The following is a 16,764-nucleotide window of genomic DNA, read 5'->3' as shown; positions in this document are numbered from 1 at the left end:
AGGGTTTGCTGGCTGGGCGGCCAACCGCCCCACCCACTGCTCCTGCTCCTGCGAGGGGACGGTGACGGTTCTCACGCTGCTGCTCCTGGATGGGATGCTGGAGCAGGAAAAGCAAGAGGAGACGCTGTCGGGGAGGTGAGCTGCCCCAGGAGGGTTGGAGGAGAGCGCAGCATGGTAAGAGGCGCGCTGGCCAGGAAGTGACAGGGAAGGGAAGGGGCTGCATTGGCTTCTCTTGGTGACAGGCTGCTTCATCCTGATCAGAGTTGAAGCGAAGCTCTCCTGCCTTCTGGCCCCACAACCCGAACCCTGGGAACGCCGATGCCCCTTACCTCCGAGGCCGGGAAAGGGCTCCAGCTTTCCAGCAGAGGGAGACAGTCCAACTTTCTCTTCCTGTCCAGGGCTGCAGATCTGGGTCATCACTGGGGATGTCCCACCACCCCAACTGGGGGCAGGGGGGAGGACCCCTGAAAGGCCAGGTGGAGCTGGTGCATGCGTACGTATGCGCGCCAGAAACCGAAGAGCAGGTGATGCACTGGAAACCAGAAGATCATCTGCTTTTCCAGTTTCAGGTGCACACTTCGGCATTCAGTACCAAAAAGAATTGTGCACACTCCCGTTTCAGCATTCCCGTTTTGGCATGAGATGCTGAAAAGATTATCCTTCACTGTTTTAGGGTAATCCACATTCTTTCTCAGGGTGCCTGGCCTTGGATGTGTTACAAACTGGTTCCAAGCTGCTCTGGTCTTTTATCACCTGTCATTCCCCCTTCCCTATTTTCCGTCATGCACACTCAGAGCTTTATTGCCCATCCATCCCCTTCCTCCTGCATTTTAGCCTTTGATGGTAGGATCTCTGTGAGGCGCCAAGCCAAACCTGGCATTTACTTAAATATATAATTGTACTCATTAAAGCCCTTCATGGCATGGGATCATATTACCTGAGGAATTGCCTCATCCCTATTTCATAAACTCATCCCATCCCTTCCCACAAGGAGGTTATGTTGCAGACTCCATCAGATAAAGAGGTTCATGGGGGCGGGGGGTGTCTAGGAAGACAGCCTTCTCTGTTTCTGTTTCCAATCTATAGAATATCTTGCTCCCAGAGTTGGGGCTGCCCCCATTCTACACACAATCTCGAAGGGCTCTGGCTCTGACAACTGGCACGGAGGATCAAAGAATGTCACACAACCTTGGAGCTGGCTGATGGCTTGAGGGCACTTCCTGTGCTTTGTAATTTTTAATGTTTTAACCTTGTTTTAATGCTGTTTTTAACACCACTTATTTACTAAACACATTTATATGGCCACCCAACTCACACACAAGTGACTCTAGGTGACCTGTAACATTAAAAACCCACAACATAAAAACTCATAAAACCCTCCTCCAAAAATGCTTAATATATTTTTATGATTTTAATTTGTAAACCAGCCTTAGGTAAAATAGCCCTTGTAGAAATTTGCTAAATTAAGGTAGTCCTTGTTTAGTGACAATTGGGAACTGTAACTTGGTCATTAAGTGAAGCAGCCATTAAGTGAAACCACAACTGTGCCTATGCTCTTACTTCAGCTATTTTTTGCTTTATAGGCCTGCAAACATTATGTATGTGAGAATTGGTTGCAAATTTAGTTTGTCATCACTATCATAATTGTGAATAGTTACTAAATGAGGCAGTTACTAAATGAGGACTGCCTGCATTACTTTTACATCTATTAGCTGAATTTAATTAATACACAATGTAGTCCTTGTTAAAAAAAACTTTTATTGGAAAAAAATTATGTTATAAATAAGTTGTTCTCAAGCATTTTCAAAGGTATTTTATTCCTGCTTGCTTTAATTGCTTCAGTTAATAAACATTTATTAGCTAGGACTAGGATAATTGGAAGAATTGAATCCCGAAGTGTGGATTCCTGGTCTACATAAGAAACTTGGACAGATCTTCCTTGATTTCAGCTTCATCCCAAGGCCCATGGATATTGTCTTTGAAGAGTTGCAGTCTAATGAGGCAGTAAGGGCACAGACATGAGATGGCAATCAAAAGGAGGGTAAAAAGAACAGTGCCAACGCTGGAAATGGTTAATAGTCCCATTAAGGCAGATAAAGCAAAGAGTAAGGTAGCTATCACGTAACAATGGGGGGTTTGAGCTTTGAGCTTCTTCTGTAGCATAGGCCATAAGGCAAATATCTGGATAGCAAATGTCACCATGACAAAGGCATGTAAGGAGCGTGGCAACCGTGAGGCTAAACAGACTGAAGCAAAGATAGCCATGTTGAGAGACAGTGTACTGGACACAATCGCTGCATTTGCACCATAATCATAAAAGATCAGATGTCCTAGGAGCATAAGGGCAGACATAGCATAAATTGTATCAGTGCTGATAGACTCAGTTAAGGTTTTCAGGACAGGAGAGAAGCCATAGGTGAATGCCACAAATACCACAGAATTCTTCAGATCTCCCCATCGTGTCTGGCCACTTTGATTTCTTTCTATTCCTGAATCAGTGGCATCAAAGAGTACATAACCAATCAGGGAAGCAATCAAGCCAGCTCCAAATAGCCACTGAGGAGCCAACAGGCCCATATCCATGTACCACCAGATGACAACGAAGACACAGACGCTACATAGTTGTTGTATCACCACTCCAGATTCAAACACCACTGCCCAGTACTGATACTTGCGTGCATGGATATTCTTGCGCAACTTCTCTAAGAAACTTTGATCCACATAGTTATCAGGAAATGACTGCCTCTTGTACAACACTTTCTGCCAACGTTGCCTTATGGTATGTTCCAGTTGGACACAGAGTATATTTCTCGCCATTGCCTCATAGTTCTTCACAATATCATGTTATGATGGAGTTCATATTATCTAGAAACAAAATAATTTACCAGTGGCTTGGTAGATAATTGGTCAACACATATATAAACAATTTTCAACAATTTAATCAATAAAAATGTTCTCCCTGAGGCTCGATGGTTTGATTATACCACTTGGTACTCATAAGGCAGATCAGAAAGAAAGAAAAAATGCAGGGCTCTTTGGAATTAGAAACCAAAAGGGCTTACATCTTTTTTTATGAAACTGAGTATCTGCTATATTTAGAAGAAGAGAGAAGACACAAGTTTTACTGTTACACAACAATCTTATTTGAAATTGTGATATTTTCTGGCTATGAAAAATTTCTTTGACCACCACTATCAATGTTTGTAACACTGGTAATTAGTGCACAGAGACTGCACTTCTTACTTATGTGTTTTCATTTTATGAACAGTTGTTCCCAACCTATTCCTTGTATCTTAAGGGATTTGTTGTCCCAATTCTCCTTACGAATATTATATTAAGAAAGGTTATTTTAGAAGTACCATGCCCTTTGTGCAGCTAATAAAGGTGGGATAAAAGTAAAAAAAAATAGCTAGTTGCTCTTGTTAGTCTGATTCTACAGTTTCTCTGTCATTTCCCCCAAACCTGCAACTGTGATAAGAGTTCTATTTCTGAAATATTTGAGCGGAGGGTTACTATGCGTCATTCGGTAAACATTACAAAATTAATTTCTGTTGGTACATAATGAATACTCTAGTACCAATGTAACGCATAATTTGCCTTTTGAGAAAGGCAGTACTAAGACTGCAATCACGATAGATGGGAAACCATGGAATAAAGAGGGGTCATTGTGGTGCAAGGTTTCATTCCAGTTTCCGGGCTGCAGTCGCGCCCTGCTGCCCCATGTAGTGATTTTACTTTTTGAACAAATGCACTTTCGTTCTCTCCATGTTAAAATAACTATGCTGTCGTTTTTCTGTAGTTAATACTGCAGATCCCAGCTATCGTAACGAACCAGAACAGAAAAAGGAGCTTCTTAGATAAATAAATAAAAAAAACCCCGAGCCTCCCTTACCTTGGCTAAATTGCGCATATCGGAAAAGGAAATTCTGTTTTGACGACACATCCGGCTGGGGAATGGACGTTAGATTCGTGTTGCCCTCTGCTGGCAAATTTATGATTAAAACGTTTGCAAGCCATTTATTACTGGATTTGCTGCTCGCAAGTCCTTTTAGCAATCGAATACGGAAGTTGCGTCTGCTGGAGAGGGTTGTAAACATATTTGAATATAAAAGGGATTGCGTGTTGTGACAGACCTGGATACACAACTTGCTTGAGTGTACATTTTATTGAATATTATAGCCCGCCCACCCCCAAACCCAAACCCTGCCCAACAACTGTGGGCAAGTTGGGACATTCAGTGATTATTCCAAATTGGAACCGACTCTCTCCTAAAGCCTGGTCCTTAAAACATACTTCGGCATAACAATATATCATACCTCAAAAGGATTGCAGATATATACAAAACATGGCCTATAGCTGCTATTTGGGTGAGGAGAGTAGCTGCAGTGAGGGAGACAGTGAGGATCTAGTAAATGAAATTTGAGGAAGCTCGTGTCAAAATATTTGAACCAGGTTTCAGACTGTATCAGCATTCAGCACTCTTAACAGTCCTCAAGAAAAAAAGTTCCAGTTGGACATTTTGGAATGGAATACACTTCTAACTGGGCAAACTGGTTTGTGTTAAATCATGTCCTGCAGCAATCAGAATATTTATTGAGTGAGTTTCTTTTGGCATACCGTAATCAAGATAGACTTTGCATAAATATGTGTACTACAGTGGCTATAATTTTAAACATACTTTATAGAAAGTATAACATTTATTTCTGAGTTTACATAATTATGAATTTACATCAGAAATTTCAACAAGAATATATGCTATGGGAAATGTCAGATCTACTGTTATTAACAGGACTCCTTTTATTGTGGAGTAGATTAGGTTCTTTAATGTGAGTTGTGAAAGATCTGTGGAAAAATAAGGCTGATGTTTTTCAATTTATTGCTGAACAGAGGCAACAAGGATCCTCCCTGTTCTCCCATCTCAAACAAATGGCTTAAACTATCTCATTCAACAGCAACTACTACTGAAGCTTTTCCAGTGCTCTGGAGAACTGAGGATAAAACTTGGTTTGAATTTAACTTAAATTGAAAATATAAGCTTCCAGGTGTCTTATCAGAGGCTGTATTTGTAAAGTTCCAACTGTGGTACTTTTAAAGAAGAAAACTGACCTGCTGGATGACAACTCATAGGGACATAGACTAACTGATGACAGGGATTTCAAAGTCCATTTGTTCCAGCAGATAAAATAACAATTCATTCAAGTTACTATATCATACTAAGTCTGTACTATGACCCCATAATATTAAAAAATGTGGGATGAATAATAGTTTTGTGTATGTATAATTTAATGAACAGCCCTGGCAGCAGTATGTAAAGAATCCACATGTAAAGAATCCAGAATTCTAGTAGTGATGCAAACATAGCAAATCCAAATAGCCCACATTCTTCATCTAGCACAAGGACAGCAACCTAAAGTCTCTATATAATGTATGAATGATATCTCTGGCTACTGAACAACCCTTTTGACCACAATGACACCATTTTCCACTACTTTAAAGCTGAAAGAGGTAGATTGCAGCTATATTATAAAAGAGGATTAATACAGTGAATGCTTTTTTTACAGTAATACCCCAATATCACCCTTCAAAATTAAAGAAAAATACAAAATACAAAATGCATGGCTTCACTTAACTATGAAGGTTAAAATATGTGGCTTCACTATGATCTGACCTTTACTTACCTCTGGAGGTTGGGTGACCTAATCATTAAAAGGTTACCCATCCTTGACTCAACTATTTTAATTAAGACAGTTTAGTTTTTAAACTTTTACTACTCCAATTTTTAGAGATACACTGTACTAGTTTACTCATTATGATAGCAAGCATTCTCAGAGTTGGATAAATAGAATCTTTTGCTGTCTTAATTGATTTTCTCTTTTAATTGTCTTAATTTATTTTAGGAATATGAGTGACATGATAGATGTATTCCAGTATTTAGAACTAGGGGTGATATGATAGATGTATTCCAGAATTTGAGATGTTGCCAGAAAGAAGAGGGGGTCAACTTATCTTTCAAAGCACCAGAGGGCAAGGCAAGAAACAATGGATGGAAACCAATCAAGGAGAGAAAGCAACCTGGAATTAAGGAGAAACTTCTTAACAGTAAGACAATTAAACAGTGCAACAGCTTGCCTTCAGAAGTTATGGGTACTTCATTGTCAGGGGAAATTTCACCCTGAGCTAATGAGGTCTTAGACCGACGGCTTTTCCAAACAGCATATCTTCAAGAAAGCGAAAGTAAGATCCAGTAACAAGTTCTAATTAAAACAAACTTTTAATATGAAAATAAGAAATAAGAAAATAAACAAATCTATCTAATTGTTACATTTTGGCAAAAGCAGTTTGTCGCCCACCTTCTTGGTAGACGAACAGAAGATCAAAAAGAAAGAAGTCTCTGGAATGTGTGTGAGCAGGCGCAGTACATCACTTGCTGATAAGGCTTATGACCTGCCTATGACCTGCGCAGTAACTCATCAGTTCGGCTAGCAAACAATTAACGCAGTGACACCCCTTCTTTTGCTAGTTGGGCTGATGTCATCGAATCATCAAATAAGGCACATCTTCTTTCGCAGATACTCGTGTTGAGCTGTTGAAAGTGGTTTGTTGAGCATGTCAGCAATTTGATCATGTGTAGAAACATATTGCAATTTAACAAAACCTTGCTTAACTAATTGCTTTGTGTTTTGATAACGAATGTCACTGTGTCTGGACCTAGAACCTGTGAAATGTGACTCAGAAATATAAACCACCGATTCATTATCTTCCATCACGGTGATTGGTCAAATCGGACGTGTCCATATATCTGTGATCAAAGCATCAAACCATGTTAGAGAATTACAAGCATCTGAAACACAAGCATATTCAGCTTCAGTAGATGAACATGAAACAAAACTCTGTTTTCTCACTTGCCAGTAAACAGGACATCCATTCAGGAACATCATGTAACCAGAAGTACTTTTGCGTGATTTCTTATCACTTGCCCAATCAGAATCGGCATAACAACATAACTTTGGATGATCAGTATGTGTTGGTTCTAGCAATAACTTTATGTGTTTAGTATGTTTCAGGTATTTCAATAACTTCTTAATGCATGTCCAATGAAATTGTGTTGCCTTACCTACGTGTCGTGATAAAAGATTAACACTAAGTGCAATGTCGGGTCGGGTCCAACTACTAATGTATAATAGTGACCCAATGACTGAACGATAAAGTGTTTGGTCCTCGAACTCAGGACTTGGTTCATGTGTTAAGTTGTGAAAATCTGTTTGCATGGGTGTCTTTGTTGTGTTAGCATCTTTCATGTTGCAATGATGCAAAATGTGATCAATTTTCTCCTCTTGTGAAAGACTAAACCCCTTCTGTGTCTTTTCAATCTGAACACCTAAATAAGTGCTAAGTGCCAAAGATTTCAGTGTGAAGTATCTCTGCAAAAGTTTAGCAAAAATCTCACTCATTTTCTTATTTGGACCAATATAAACAATATCATCAACATAAACAAGAATTATCTCATATGCATTGTTAGATCTTTTTGTGAACACGCATTCATCAGTTTCGGACTTAATAAAGCCCATTGAATTTACCGTATTTATCGGCGTATAACACGCACTTTCCCCCCCGAAAAATAGGGGGCAAATGATGTATGCGTGTTATACGCCGATATAACTCTTTACACATTTTAATGCGGCTCTTGTGTGTGCCGGGCGCCCGCTCCCCTCCCTCCCACTGTTCCCTCTAAGGTGCGCGGCTGCACGCCCGCGCAGGTGGCAAGAAAACACCGCGAAGCAGTTTCCAACTGCCGCGCAGTGCTTTCTGCTGTCACAGGCGCCGGAGGCTGGGGAGGTCCTTTGCAGACGGCTAGAACTGGCTGCCCGCAAAGGACCTCCCCGGACTTGTTTTGGTGAGCGCGGGGCGACTGACGCCAGGAAAGCAAGCCCGGGGAGGAGGTCCTTTGTGGGTGGCCAATCCTAGCTGCTTGCGCCCGGCGCTGCAGCTAAAGTAAAGCCTCTGCCGCTACCGGAATATCTGCTGCCGCCTCCTCCTCCTCTAAAAGCACCCGACGCTGCGGCAGAGGTGAAGCCGCCAATGCTCCCGCAGCGGCACCTCCCCCTCCGTTCGGAGCACCTGAGTTGGGCCCCGCGTTACCCTGCCCCCTCCTCCTCTGCTGTGCTTTTGAGGAGCCATGAGGCCGCGGGAGCCAGTAGGAAGGCGGCGGGGGGGGGGGGCAGGAGCAGGGAAAAAAGGCCTCATGGCTTCTCAAAAGCATGGCAGCGGCGGAGAAGGCAGCAGGGGTAACACGGTGCTCTGAGTGGAGGGGGGCGCCAGCAGGAGCTTTGGCGGCTTCACTCCAAATGTAGTGGAGGAGGAGGAGGCGGCAGCTGTTGTTCTGGTGGCGGCAGGGGCTCGTCGACATCTTCAGCAGCAGCCCTGCCCCCTGTGAAAAAAGCCGAAGATGGATCCACGCAGATGACGTCGCCGCAACATGACTGGAGGAGGAATTCTGGGAGTTGAAGTCCACAAGTCTTCAAGCTGTCAGGTTTGAAGACCCTGGGTTTTTTCTTTTTTCTAAAGGGTTAGGGTGCAAGGGTCTTGCAACTTGACAGCTTTAAGACTTCCATGCTTCAAATGCCAGAGTTCCTGAGCCAACAGGACTGGAGGAGGAATTCTGGGAGTTGAAGTCCACAAGTCTTCAAGCTGTCAGGTTTGAAGACCCTGGGTTTTTTTTTCCTAAGGGGTTAGGGATGCAAGGATCTTGTAACTTGACAGCTTTAAGACTTGCATGCTTCAAATGCCAGAGTTTATTGAAACTAAAAACAGTGTACCATCCTATGTATTTTCGGTTTTAAAAATGTGGCTCTCAAAATAAATTTCAATTGTGGTTTTGGCGAGATTTGGCTCAGTTGAAAAAAAAGGTTGCCCACCACTGGTATACACCATATACACCGCCGATATAATGTACATACTTCAAAGTTCTTTCTTTGAAATTTAAATTTTTTTCCTGAAATTTCCCTCTTAAAATGAAGGTGTGTGTTATACGCCTGTGCGTGTTATACGCCAATAAATACAGTAGTTTGTCAGTAAGACATAAATACCACATTAAACCTGACTGTTTCAGACCATAAAGACTTTTGTTCAGGAACCAGGTATCCCCTTCTTGCTTTCGGAATCCTGGAGGGCTTCTCACGTAGATCTCTTCATCTAGGTCTGCATGTAGATAAGCTGTGTCCACATCAAATTGGAAAACTTCTAAACCAAGAATAGTTGCAGTGGTTAAAGCAATTTTTACGCTTTCAGTTCTGACTGTTGGTGAGTAAGTGTTTGTGTAGTCCTCAGGATAACGTTGAGCGAAACCCTGAGCTACAAGTCTGGCTTTCTACAAAGACTCACCATTCGGTTTCTTCTTGATTCTGTAGACCCATCGAGTGCCAATGACTTTCTTGTTCGCTGGAGGTTTTGCAGGTGTAAATACATTAAGTTTCTTTAAACTGTCCATTTCATCCTGCATTGCATCATACCATTGGTCTTGCTCCGAATCAGGAAGCTGTTTGATTTGTGTGAATGTCTCAGGAGGAAGAGTAACGTTGCAAATCAAAGGCAAGGGTGTTTTTGTCAGTTGCCACGAATATCGTTGTGGAGGGATTCCTTTTGTGACCCTCTTGGAACGTCTCGGAACAACAGTCCAGTCTTCTCCTTCGTCTTCGTCCTCGTCCTCACGTTCGTCGCTAGCATCAGCATCCGCGGCTTGCGAAGACGGAACATCAGGTTGTGAAGAACTGGTAGAAGGAATATCTGCCTGTAAATTGTCATCAGGCTGCGTGGCATCTGGAACATCATCTCTAGGAAAATAAACTCCAGGATCATTGGAATGGATCCTGGACCAGTCAATATTTTCCTCAAAATTAGCAGATTGTGAAATGACAATCACACGTTTAGGATCAATAAATTTGCACCATTTTGAGTTATCATCAATACCCATAAATCTCAGTCTCTTTGCTACTGGACCTCCCTTTCTTCTATGAGTTAAGGGAGTGTTCACCATAGCGTATGAACCAAAAATGTGGAGGTTCTTGAGATCAGGCTTGTAGCCATACAGAATGTAGAAAGGAGTTTGATTGATTACACTGCTCCAAGTACGGTTGACAATGTAATTTGCATATTTGATTGCTTCACCCCAGTATATGCTACCGAAATTGGCATCTTCTAGAAGACAATGCATCATGGTTTGTAGAACTCCTTGTCTTCTTTCTACGACTCCGTTATGAGCCGGTGTATATGGAGTGGATGTCTGATGAAGAATTCCATTCTTACGCATCCAGTCCTGGAAACGCTGAGACATGAATTCTGCACCACGGTCACTCTGGATTCTGGTGTTGCCAACTTGGTATTGTGTAGAAACAAAAGCTGCAAAGTCTTTAAAGATCTGAAAGGTCTCAGATTTCTCTCTCATCGGATATACAAATCCATATCTAGAATGATTATCTACAATTGTTAGAAAATACTTTCTACCACCAAATGATGGTGGGAAAGGACCCACTATGTCAGTGTACCAAATAAAAAATGCATGTTGACAGGCGTGTAGCGTGTTTGGGAATTGCAGCTGCCTTGGATTTAGCTTTCCTGCAAACTGCACAATCCAAAAACACCGTACACCCCTTTAGATCCAAACCTTTTGCGAACTCCGGCATCTTTCTAAGAACACGGAAACTGGCGTGCCCCAATCTTCTATGCCACTTGTGGATACACCTGGAATGCAAAGGTTTACCAGTTAGTGAATTCTCAACATTGACAGTTTCATGAGGAACCTCAGGCTTGCTCTGAGCAACCTGCTTCTGTTTTCTCTGTTTGTTGGCTTTAGGAGCCTTTGGCATAGCAACGGGTTCTCTCTCTGAACCAACTCTCTCTGGGCCCGTGCTGTCCCTTTTTGGGGTTTGCATACTTGCCTGTGCTTGCCTTTTAGGCTTTGGCTTTAAGTAATAAACAGCACCAATCAGCATGGTTTCAGCAACAATATCTCCATCTTTAACTATGTAACTTGCTTTCTCGAGGTTGTGAACCTGGAACTCTCTAAACAAATGAATTTGACTAAGCAAATTACTGGTTGTTGAAGGTATGTAATAAACATCAGGGATGAATGTATCAAGCTCCTCAATGTAAACAGTTCCTTTTCCCATGACCTTGCAGGTGTGGTTGGAAAAGGTGTACAGTTCTCGATATTCGGGCTCGGGTTCACCCATCTGTGTGAAAAGTTCCTTTCTGTGGGTAACGTGTACAGCTGCTCCACTATCTAAAGTCCACAAAAGACGTCTGTCGTACTTTGGATCAGGTTGTGGAACGTTGGTTATGGCCAATGTTGCGAGTGGAGCTGGTGGATCACGCCTTGGACCACGACAACCTTGTCTTCCGCCTCTACCTCTGCCTCTGGAGTCTGTTCCTCTGGGCTGGTATGTGACAGGAGCTGGAACTCATTGGGGACAATCCCGGGTGTCATGTCCCATAAGGTTGCAGATGTAGCATCTTGGCATTCTTGGAGCGTAGCCTCTTCCTCGGAAGGGACGTCTAGCTGGAGCTTTGATGCTGGGGGTCGTTGCAGATGTGGCGTAGCTAATTTGATAGCTTCCTCCTCAACTAAAAGTCTGCAAATATGGTTAACTGTGCGTTGGGCAATAGGCACGTCGTTAATCTTTGCAATGGCATCTTTCCATTCATAATTCAATGAGTTAATGATGATGCTGATCATTTGGATATCATCAATAACATCGCCACTTTCTCTCAATTCACTTCTCATTCTTTTCAGTTTGGTCAAATGTCCACCAATTCGTTCACCAGGTTTCAACTTCGAACCATGGAACTCAGACATGAGCAAACATGAAGATTCAATTGAAATGGGCCTGTAGCAATCTTCCAAAATAGCTCAAATTTGCTGGGCTGTTGCATCAGGTGGAAAGGTAACCTGCAGTTCAGTATCCATGGACATCAGCAATGTTGTGCAGGCCCTAGTCTCTAGGTCTCTTATTGTAGGAGTCCATGGTTGGGCAGGAGGATTAAAAACCATACAATGTGTACCTTCTCTGCGAAGCAAGAGTGCAATCTCACTGACCCAGGCTTTATAATTCTCTCCTGACTCCTTTAATTTTGACTCACCAGTCAAAGGAGTGACAGAAAATGCCTGTTGAGGGATTTGTTCCATCTAGGGAAAATCCAACACCACCAGGGGGAGTTGAAGATTTAACCTTTGGAGGCATTTGTTGCATTGCAGCTTGATCATCTGGATGACTTATAGATAGGTCTGTCCAAGTTTGTTGCAATTCCTTTAATTGTTGCTCTAATAAATTTTCGCTATGAGATGGCAGTGCAGCTTCACTTCTTGGCTGCAGAATTTTTGCATGCGTGGCATAAGTAATAGAATAGAGGAGATCATGTGACCTCGGTGACGTGTACATATCTCTCTGTTCTGATTCGCATGAGGCAATGTCCTCTAGGGGGTGTGTCTTAGGTTGTGAAGGAGAAAGCAAGATGGCGTCCTCAGACATTTTGGAAATGGGGAAACCCCTCCTACTTCCTCCTACTTGCCTCTAATCTTTCATAGTGTTTTCTAGCTTGAAAAACCTGTTTTTCAAAAAAGTCTATCAGGTCATGATAGCTTTTCATATCTTTCCCAGGGCCTGAGAAGGATTCATAAGTTTCACTTTCTGTGTGGGGGTGATTTTTCTCTGCCGGCCTTTGCTGCGAGAGGTTTGGCCAAACATCAATTGTTTTATAATCTCTAAGAGTTTGGGAGTGAATTTGCTATGGCAACGTGGAACGCTTTGGTTTAGCCCCGAGCGTTTCATAATCTTTTGGAGATATTTGGGAACGTGCATAATCAGAAGTAAAAATAACCGACCTCTGTCCTGGGACGGTTCTCTCTTGTTGAAACAATGCCCCCACAGCAGATTCTTCTTTTGGCCCGGCTGTTGAAGAAATTTGGTGCTTTGGAAGCCAGCTTGAGAAATCCTCCATTTCTGTGTCAGAGGGAAGGGAACCCTCTGAACGGCCTACATGTCTGTTTCTTTTTTTTCTTCCTCGGCATGGTTAATTAGACTTATCTCTTGAAGATAACTTGGAAGGAAAAGCCATAAATTAGAGCCATCCTTCTGCTGCCATTATTGTCAGGGGAAATTTCACCCTGAGCTAATGAGGTCTTAGACCGACGGCTTTTCCAAACAGCATATCTTCAAGAAAGCGAAAGTAAGATCCAGTAACAAGTTCTAATTAAAACAAACTTTTAATATGAAAATAAGAAATAAGAAAATAAACAAATCTATCTAATTGTTACATTTTGGCAAGAGCAGTTTGTCGCCCACCTTCTTGGCAGACGAACAGAAGATCAAAAAGAAAGAAGTCTCTGGAATGTGTGTGAGCAGGCGCAGTACATCACTTGCTGATAAGGCTTATGACCTGCCTATGACCTGCGCAGTAACTCATCAGTTCGGCTAGCAAACAATTAACGCAGTGACATTCATCACTGGAGGTTTTTAAGAAGAGACTTGTCTGAAATGGTATAGGACCATGATGGCGAATCCATGACACATGTGCCAGAGGTGGCACACAGAGCCCTCTCTGTGGGCACACGCACTGTTGCCAGCTGGTCTGTTTCTGGTGCATGCGCCCTGGCCACCTGGTCTTCTGGTTTCCGGTGCTCCGGCACACACGCGTTCCGGTTTGGACAATCGGTGCCGAAAAGGTTCGCCATCACTGGAGATGATCTCCTGCCTGAGCAGGGGTTTGAACCAGAAGACCTCTAAGGTCCCTTCCAGTTCTATTATGAATTTGAATTTAGTCATGGTTGTGATGGCTAACGTTTTCATCGCTGCGTGCTGAAAGTGTGTGTGTGCGATATTGCACACACATATACACATAATACAATGCGCGCATGATGCCCCCTGTGCAACCCCTTCCGTGTGTGCCTTGCCCCTGCATGCGGGCACGCCCCCCACCCCTTGCACGGCAGAGACCCAAAAACCAGCTGGCCGGCGGGAGGTGCGCGCGCATGCACTCTTGAGTTGAGCTGGGGTGACAGCTGGCGTGCTTGCAGAGGCCTCTGCGTGCCACCTGTGGCACACATGCCAAAGGTTCGCCATCGTGGCTCTGTCATATCAGTCATATCTTATGTGTGGATGATATTCTGTGAAGCTTGGATCCTCCTTGGTTGCGCATGGATTCTACTGTCCCTGTGAACATCTCCTTTCATACCCACTAGACTTTGTTTTCCACTTGATCTTTTACTTTAAAAAAACCCCAGAAGCTAGTTTACTGAAAAACAGCGTCAGCCTTAGGCATAGAATAATCATCATTTCCACAGATTTTTTGCTCAATAGACATCCTAGAAGTATTATTTAGAAAGTAAAAACTGATGGGGGTCTGCAGTCCATTACTCTCTTTTGCATGCATGCTCCGGGGGTGGGGTGGGGGGAGAGAAAAAGCAAACAAGTAGAAAGTAATTTGAGAAGCTAGAATAGAATCTTCTACTCTGTTAAATGGGTGTTTTGTGACTAGCCATGCCCTCTAGAAAAGACTGTGTGAATAAGCCTTTTGGTTATTATTTGTGAGAATTCACATAATACACTAATTTCTCAATGTTCCTAATTGCCAAAAATATTTAAACATTCTTGCAGTAGAATACTGTTGTTTAAACTGCCTAACGATACTTATTTTTCATCAAAATATGTGAATGTAATATGGCATGTGTGTGATTTTGAGTTATATTAACAAAGGTAGGCACTATGCAACCAGTTTCATTTTAGAACTCATTAGACATAAGTATACAGACGTTATTTATAGGGTTCACTTCAAATTCTTTACTAGGAATTGAACTCATAGACTTTTGCACTTTAACAATACAGTTAAGTGGAGACGACTTCCCGTCCCTGCAGGCGACGGATGCTTTGTCTGCCACTTGTCTTCTCAGTGGGCTCCGTTCAGGAGCACAGGGGGCCTTGGAGGGGATCCCCTGCCATAGGGCGGCTTGTTGGAGCCCCCCAGACTCGGTGGCACCCGGTGGGGTTTTTTCCAGCTTCGCCCCAGGAGCCGGGGAGCAGAAGGAGGGGGCATGCTTGCCCCTTCGCCGAATGGGTTCCAGAAGGAATAAACTAATTAAAGGAAGCGTGGCTGAAATGTTGGTTGTGGAGGATCCTTCCTAATCTCTTCAACTACCGGTAACGGATAAGCAGCAGGCTATTGTAAGTTTCTGTTCAATCTATTTAAAACCGAAGATTAGCGGGGGGAGTTTTCTTTTTTTAACCCCCCCTCGGACAAAGCGGCATTTAAACTCTCTCCCTCCACCCTGGAATGGAGAGAGAACAAAGGCTGACTTGCCACTTGAACTAATTATGTGAGAAAGACTGAAATCACAGTTGCAAGAGTGCTTGCTGAGCTGCTTTTAAAGAAAATCAAAACTTTTGCTCTTCTCCCTGCGAAAAGGAGTCAAGATGGCTCCCCTCCGTTCCCGTTTTTGTACTTATAAATATTATTGTAATTGTTGATATACTAGAAAGTGACAAAGAAAGAGAGGATTGAACATATGGCTGATATAAAGTAAGAATTCTGTATATGCTTATCCTTTATATGTTATTTTTAAAATTGTAGAAGCGTGAGAACTGGGGGGGATTTCTACTACTAACATGGGGGCTACCAAAATTTTCTATGTACCCTATTACCTTTTCCCCATAAATGTTTTAAAACTAATAAAAAATTTTTACAAAAAAAAACAATACAGTTAAGTGTCCATATTTGCAGGATCTATATTCATGGATTCATTTTTTCATTCACAAAATGTATACTAAAAATCAATGCAACTGAAAGTGACTAGGACACCTTATGGTTTTTGTGTGTTGTCGTGTCAATAAAGTTCCATAGATATACAAGGAAAAAAGAAACAGATCAGAGGCAATGCAAAGTGGTGGAATTCCTACTGCTAAATTTGTGACTTGGATACATAATAGAGTTCCAACAAATGGAGAATGAACTGTTTATTTGTATTTAAGACCAGCACAAAGAAAATGTACAGTGAACATTGGTAAGATTTTGCTTAAGGCGATTGTTCTTTACAACAGATTTAAGCACTTCTCATACCAACAGTGCTGTAGAAAACACTATCATCGCCAGTAAAGGCTGGTTACAAAAACCAAAGAGGTGTTACTCACTCCGTAATTTTACTGGCAAATCTGCTTCAAGAGGCTGCTAAAGGCCTATCCTGTGGAACTCAGGATGAAATTTGTCAGCTTTTCATGTTTTAAATCCTCTGTAAATTACCCAGGGTCTCTGGGAGTGGCACAGCATAATAAACTTAATAAATAAGTAAATTGTGAATATGGTAAACAGACTTGGCCTGTTACTTTCAACAACCTGCGATGTGAAGATGAGGCTGAATCTGAAGAACGCAACAGGATTCAAAAAGCCCACAAAAAAGAAATCTATCTCTGCCTCCCTGGTAGCAATTCTAATTTCCACTTAGACAAAATGTTTAAAACAAACCAAGAAATTGAATTAGTCCCCGATATATCAAAAGATCCATTTGCCTCGCACCTTGCCACAAGATCTTTTTTTAAAAAATCCACGAAAGCTATCTTTCAACCCCTAACGTCAAATGAACTGCGTCCCCGGTTTGCTTGTCGCCACGCCCCTGGCGTTATCAGAAAGAGAGCTTGTTCCTAGAGCAGAAGCCAATTAGTTATCGTCTTTTAGAGAAACGTCACTGCTACACTCGGGCGGTTGGGCCACGCTCTTCGGAGG

At 42.4% G+C, this 16,764-nt stretch overlaps 1 protein-coding gene across 2 annotated transcripts; it reads right to left on the bottom strand.

Moving 5' to 3' along the window:
* Window positions 1-1,738: 1,738 nt before the first annotated feature.
* PIGC (phosphatidylinositol glycan anchor biosynthesis class C) lies at window positions 1,739-16,673 on the bottom strand. Of its 2 annotated transcripts, none has more exons than XM_081947142.1 (3): window positions 16,558-16,673; window positions 3,893-4,074; window positions 1,739-2,865 (listed from the first exon to the last, which is right to left on the bottom strand). In XM_081947142.1, the coding sequence occupies exon 3, from the start codon at window positions 2,815-2,817 to the stop codon at window positions 1,912-1,914; it is 906 nt and encodes a 301-aa protein (XP_081803268.1). In that variant the 5' UTR covers window positions 2,818-2,865; window positions 3,893-4,074; window positions 16,558-16,673; the 3' UTR covers window positions 1,739-1,911. The 2 variants fall into 2 exon arrangements, with proteins under 2 accessions (XP_081803268.1, XP_081803269.1); XM_081947143.1 differs by having other exon boundaries at window positions 3,893-4,077; window positions 16,558-16,661.
* Between the last annotated feature and the right edge of the window lie 91 nt (window positions 16,674-16,764).

The sequence above is a fragment of the Natrix helvetica genome (genome assembly GCF_964273705.1).
Source record: "Natrix helvetica genome assembly, chromosome: 3".
Classification (NCBI taxonomy): Eukaryota; Metazoa; Chordata; class Lepidosauria; order Squamata; family Natricidae; genus Natrix; species Natrix helvetica.
This window is presented reverse-complemented; position numbering and strand designations above follow the sequence as displayed.

What these genes read in the sequence shown, in the direction of transcription:
- PIGC (XM_081947142.1), bottom strand. Translation starts at nt 2,817, where the DNA reads ATGGCGAGAAATATACTCTGTGTCCAACTGGAACATACCATAAGGCAA.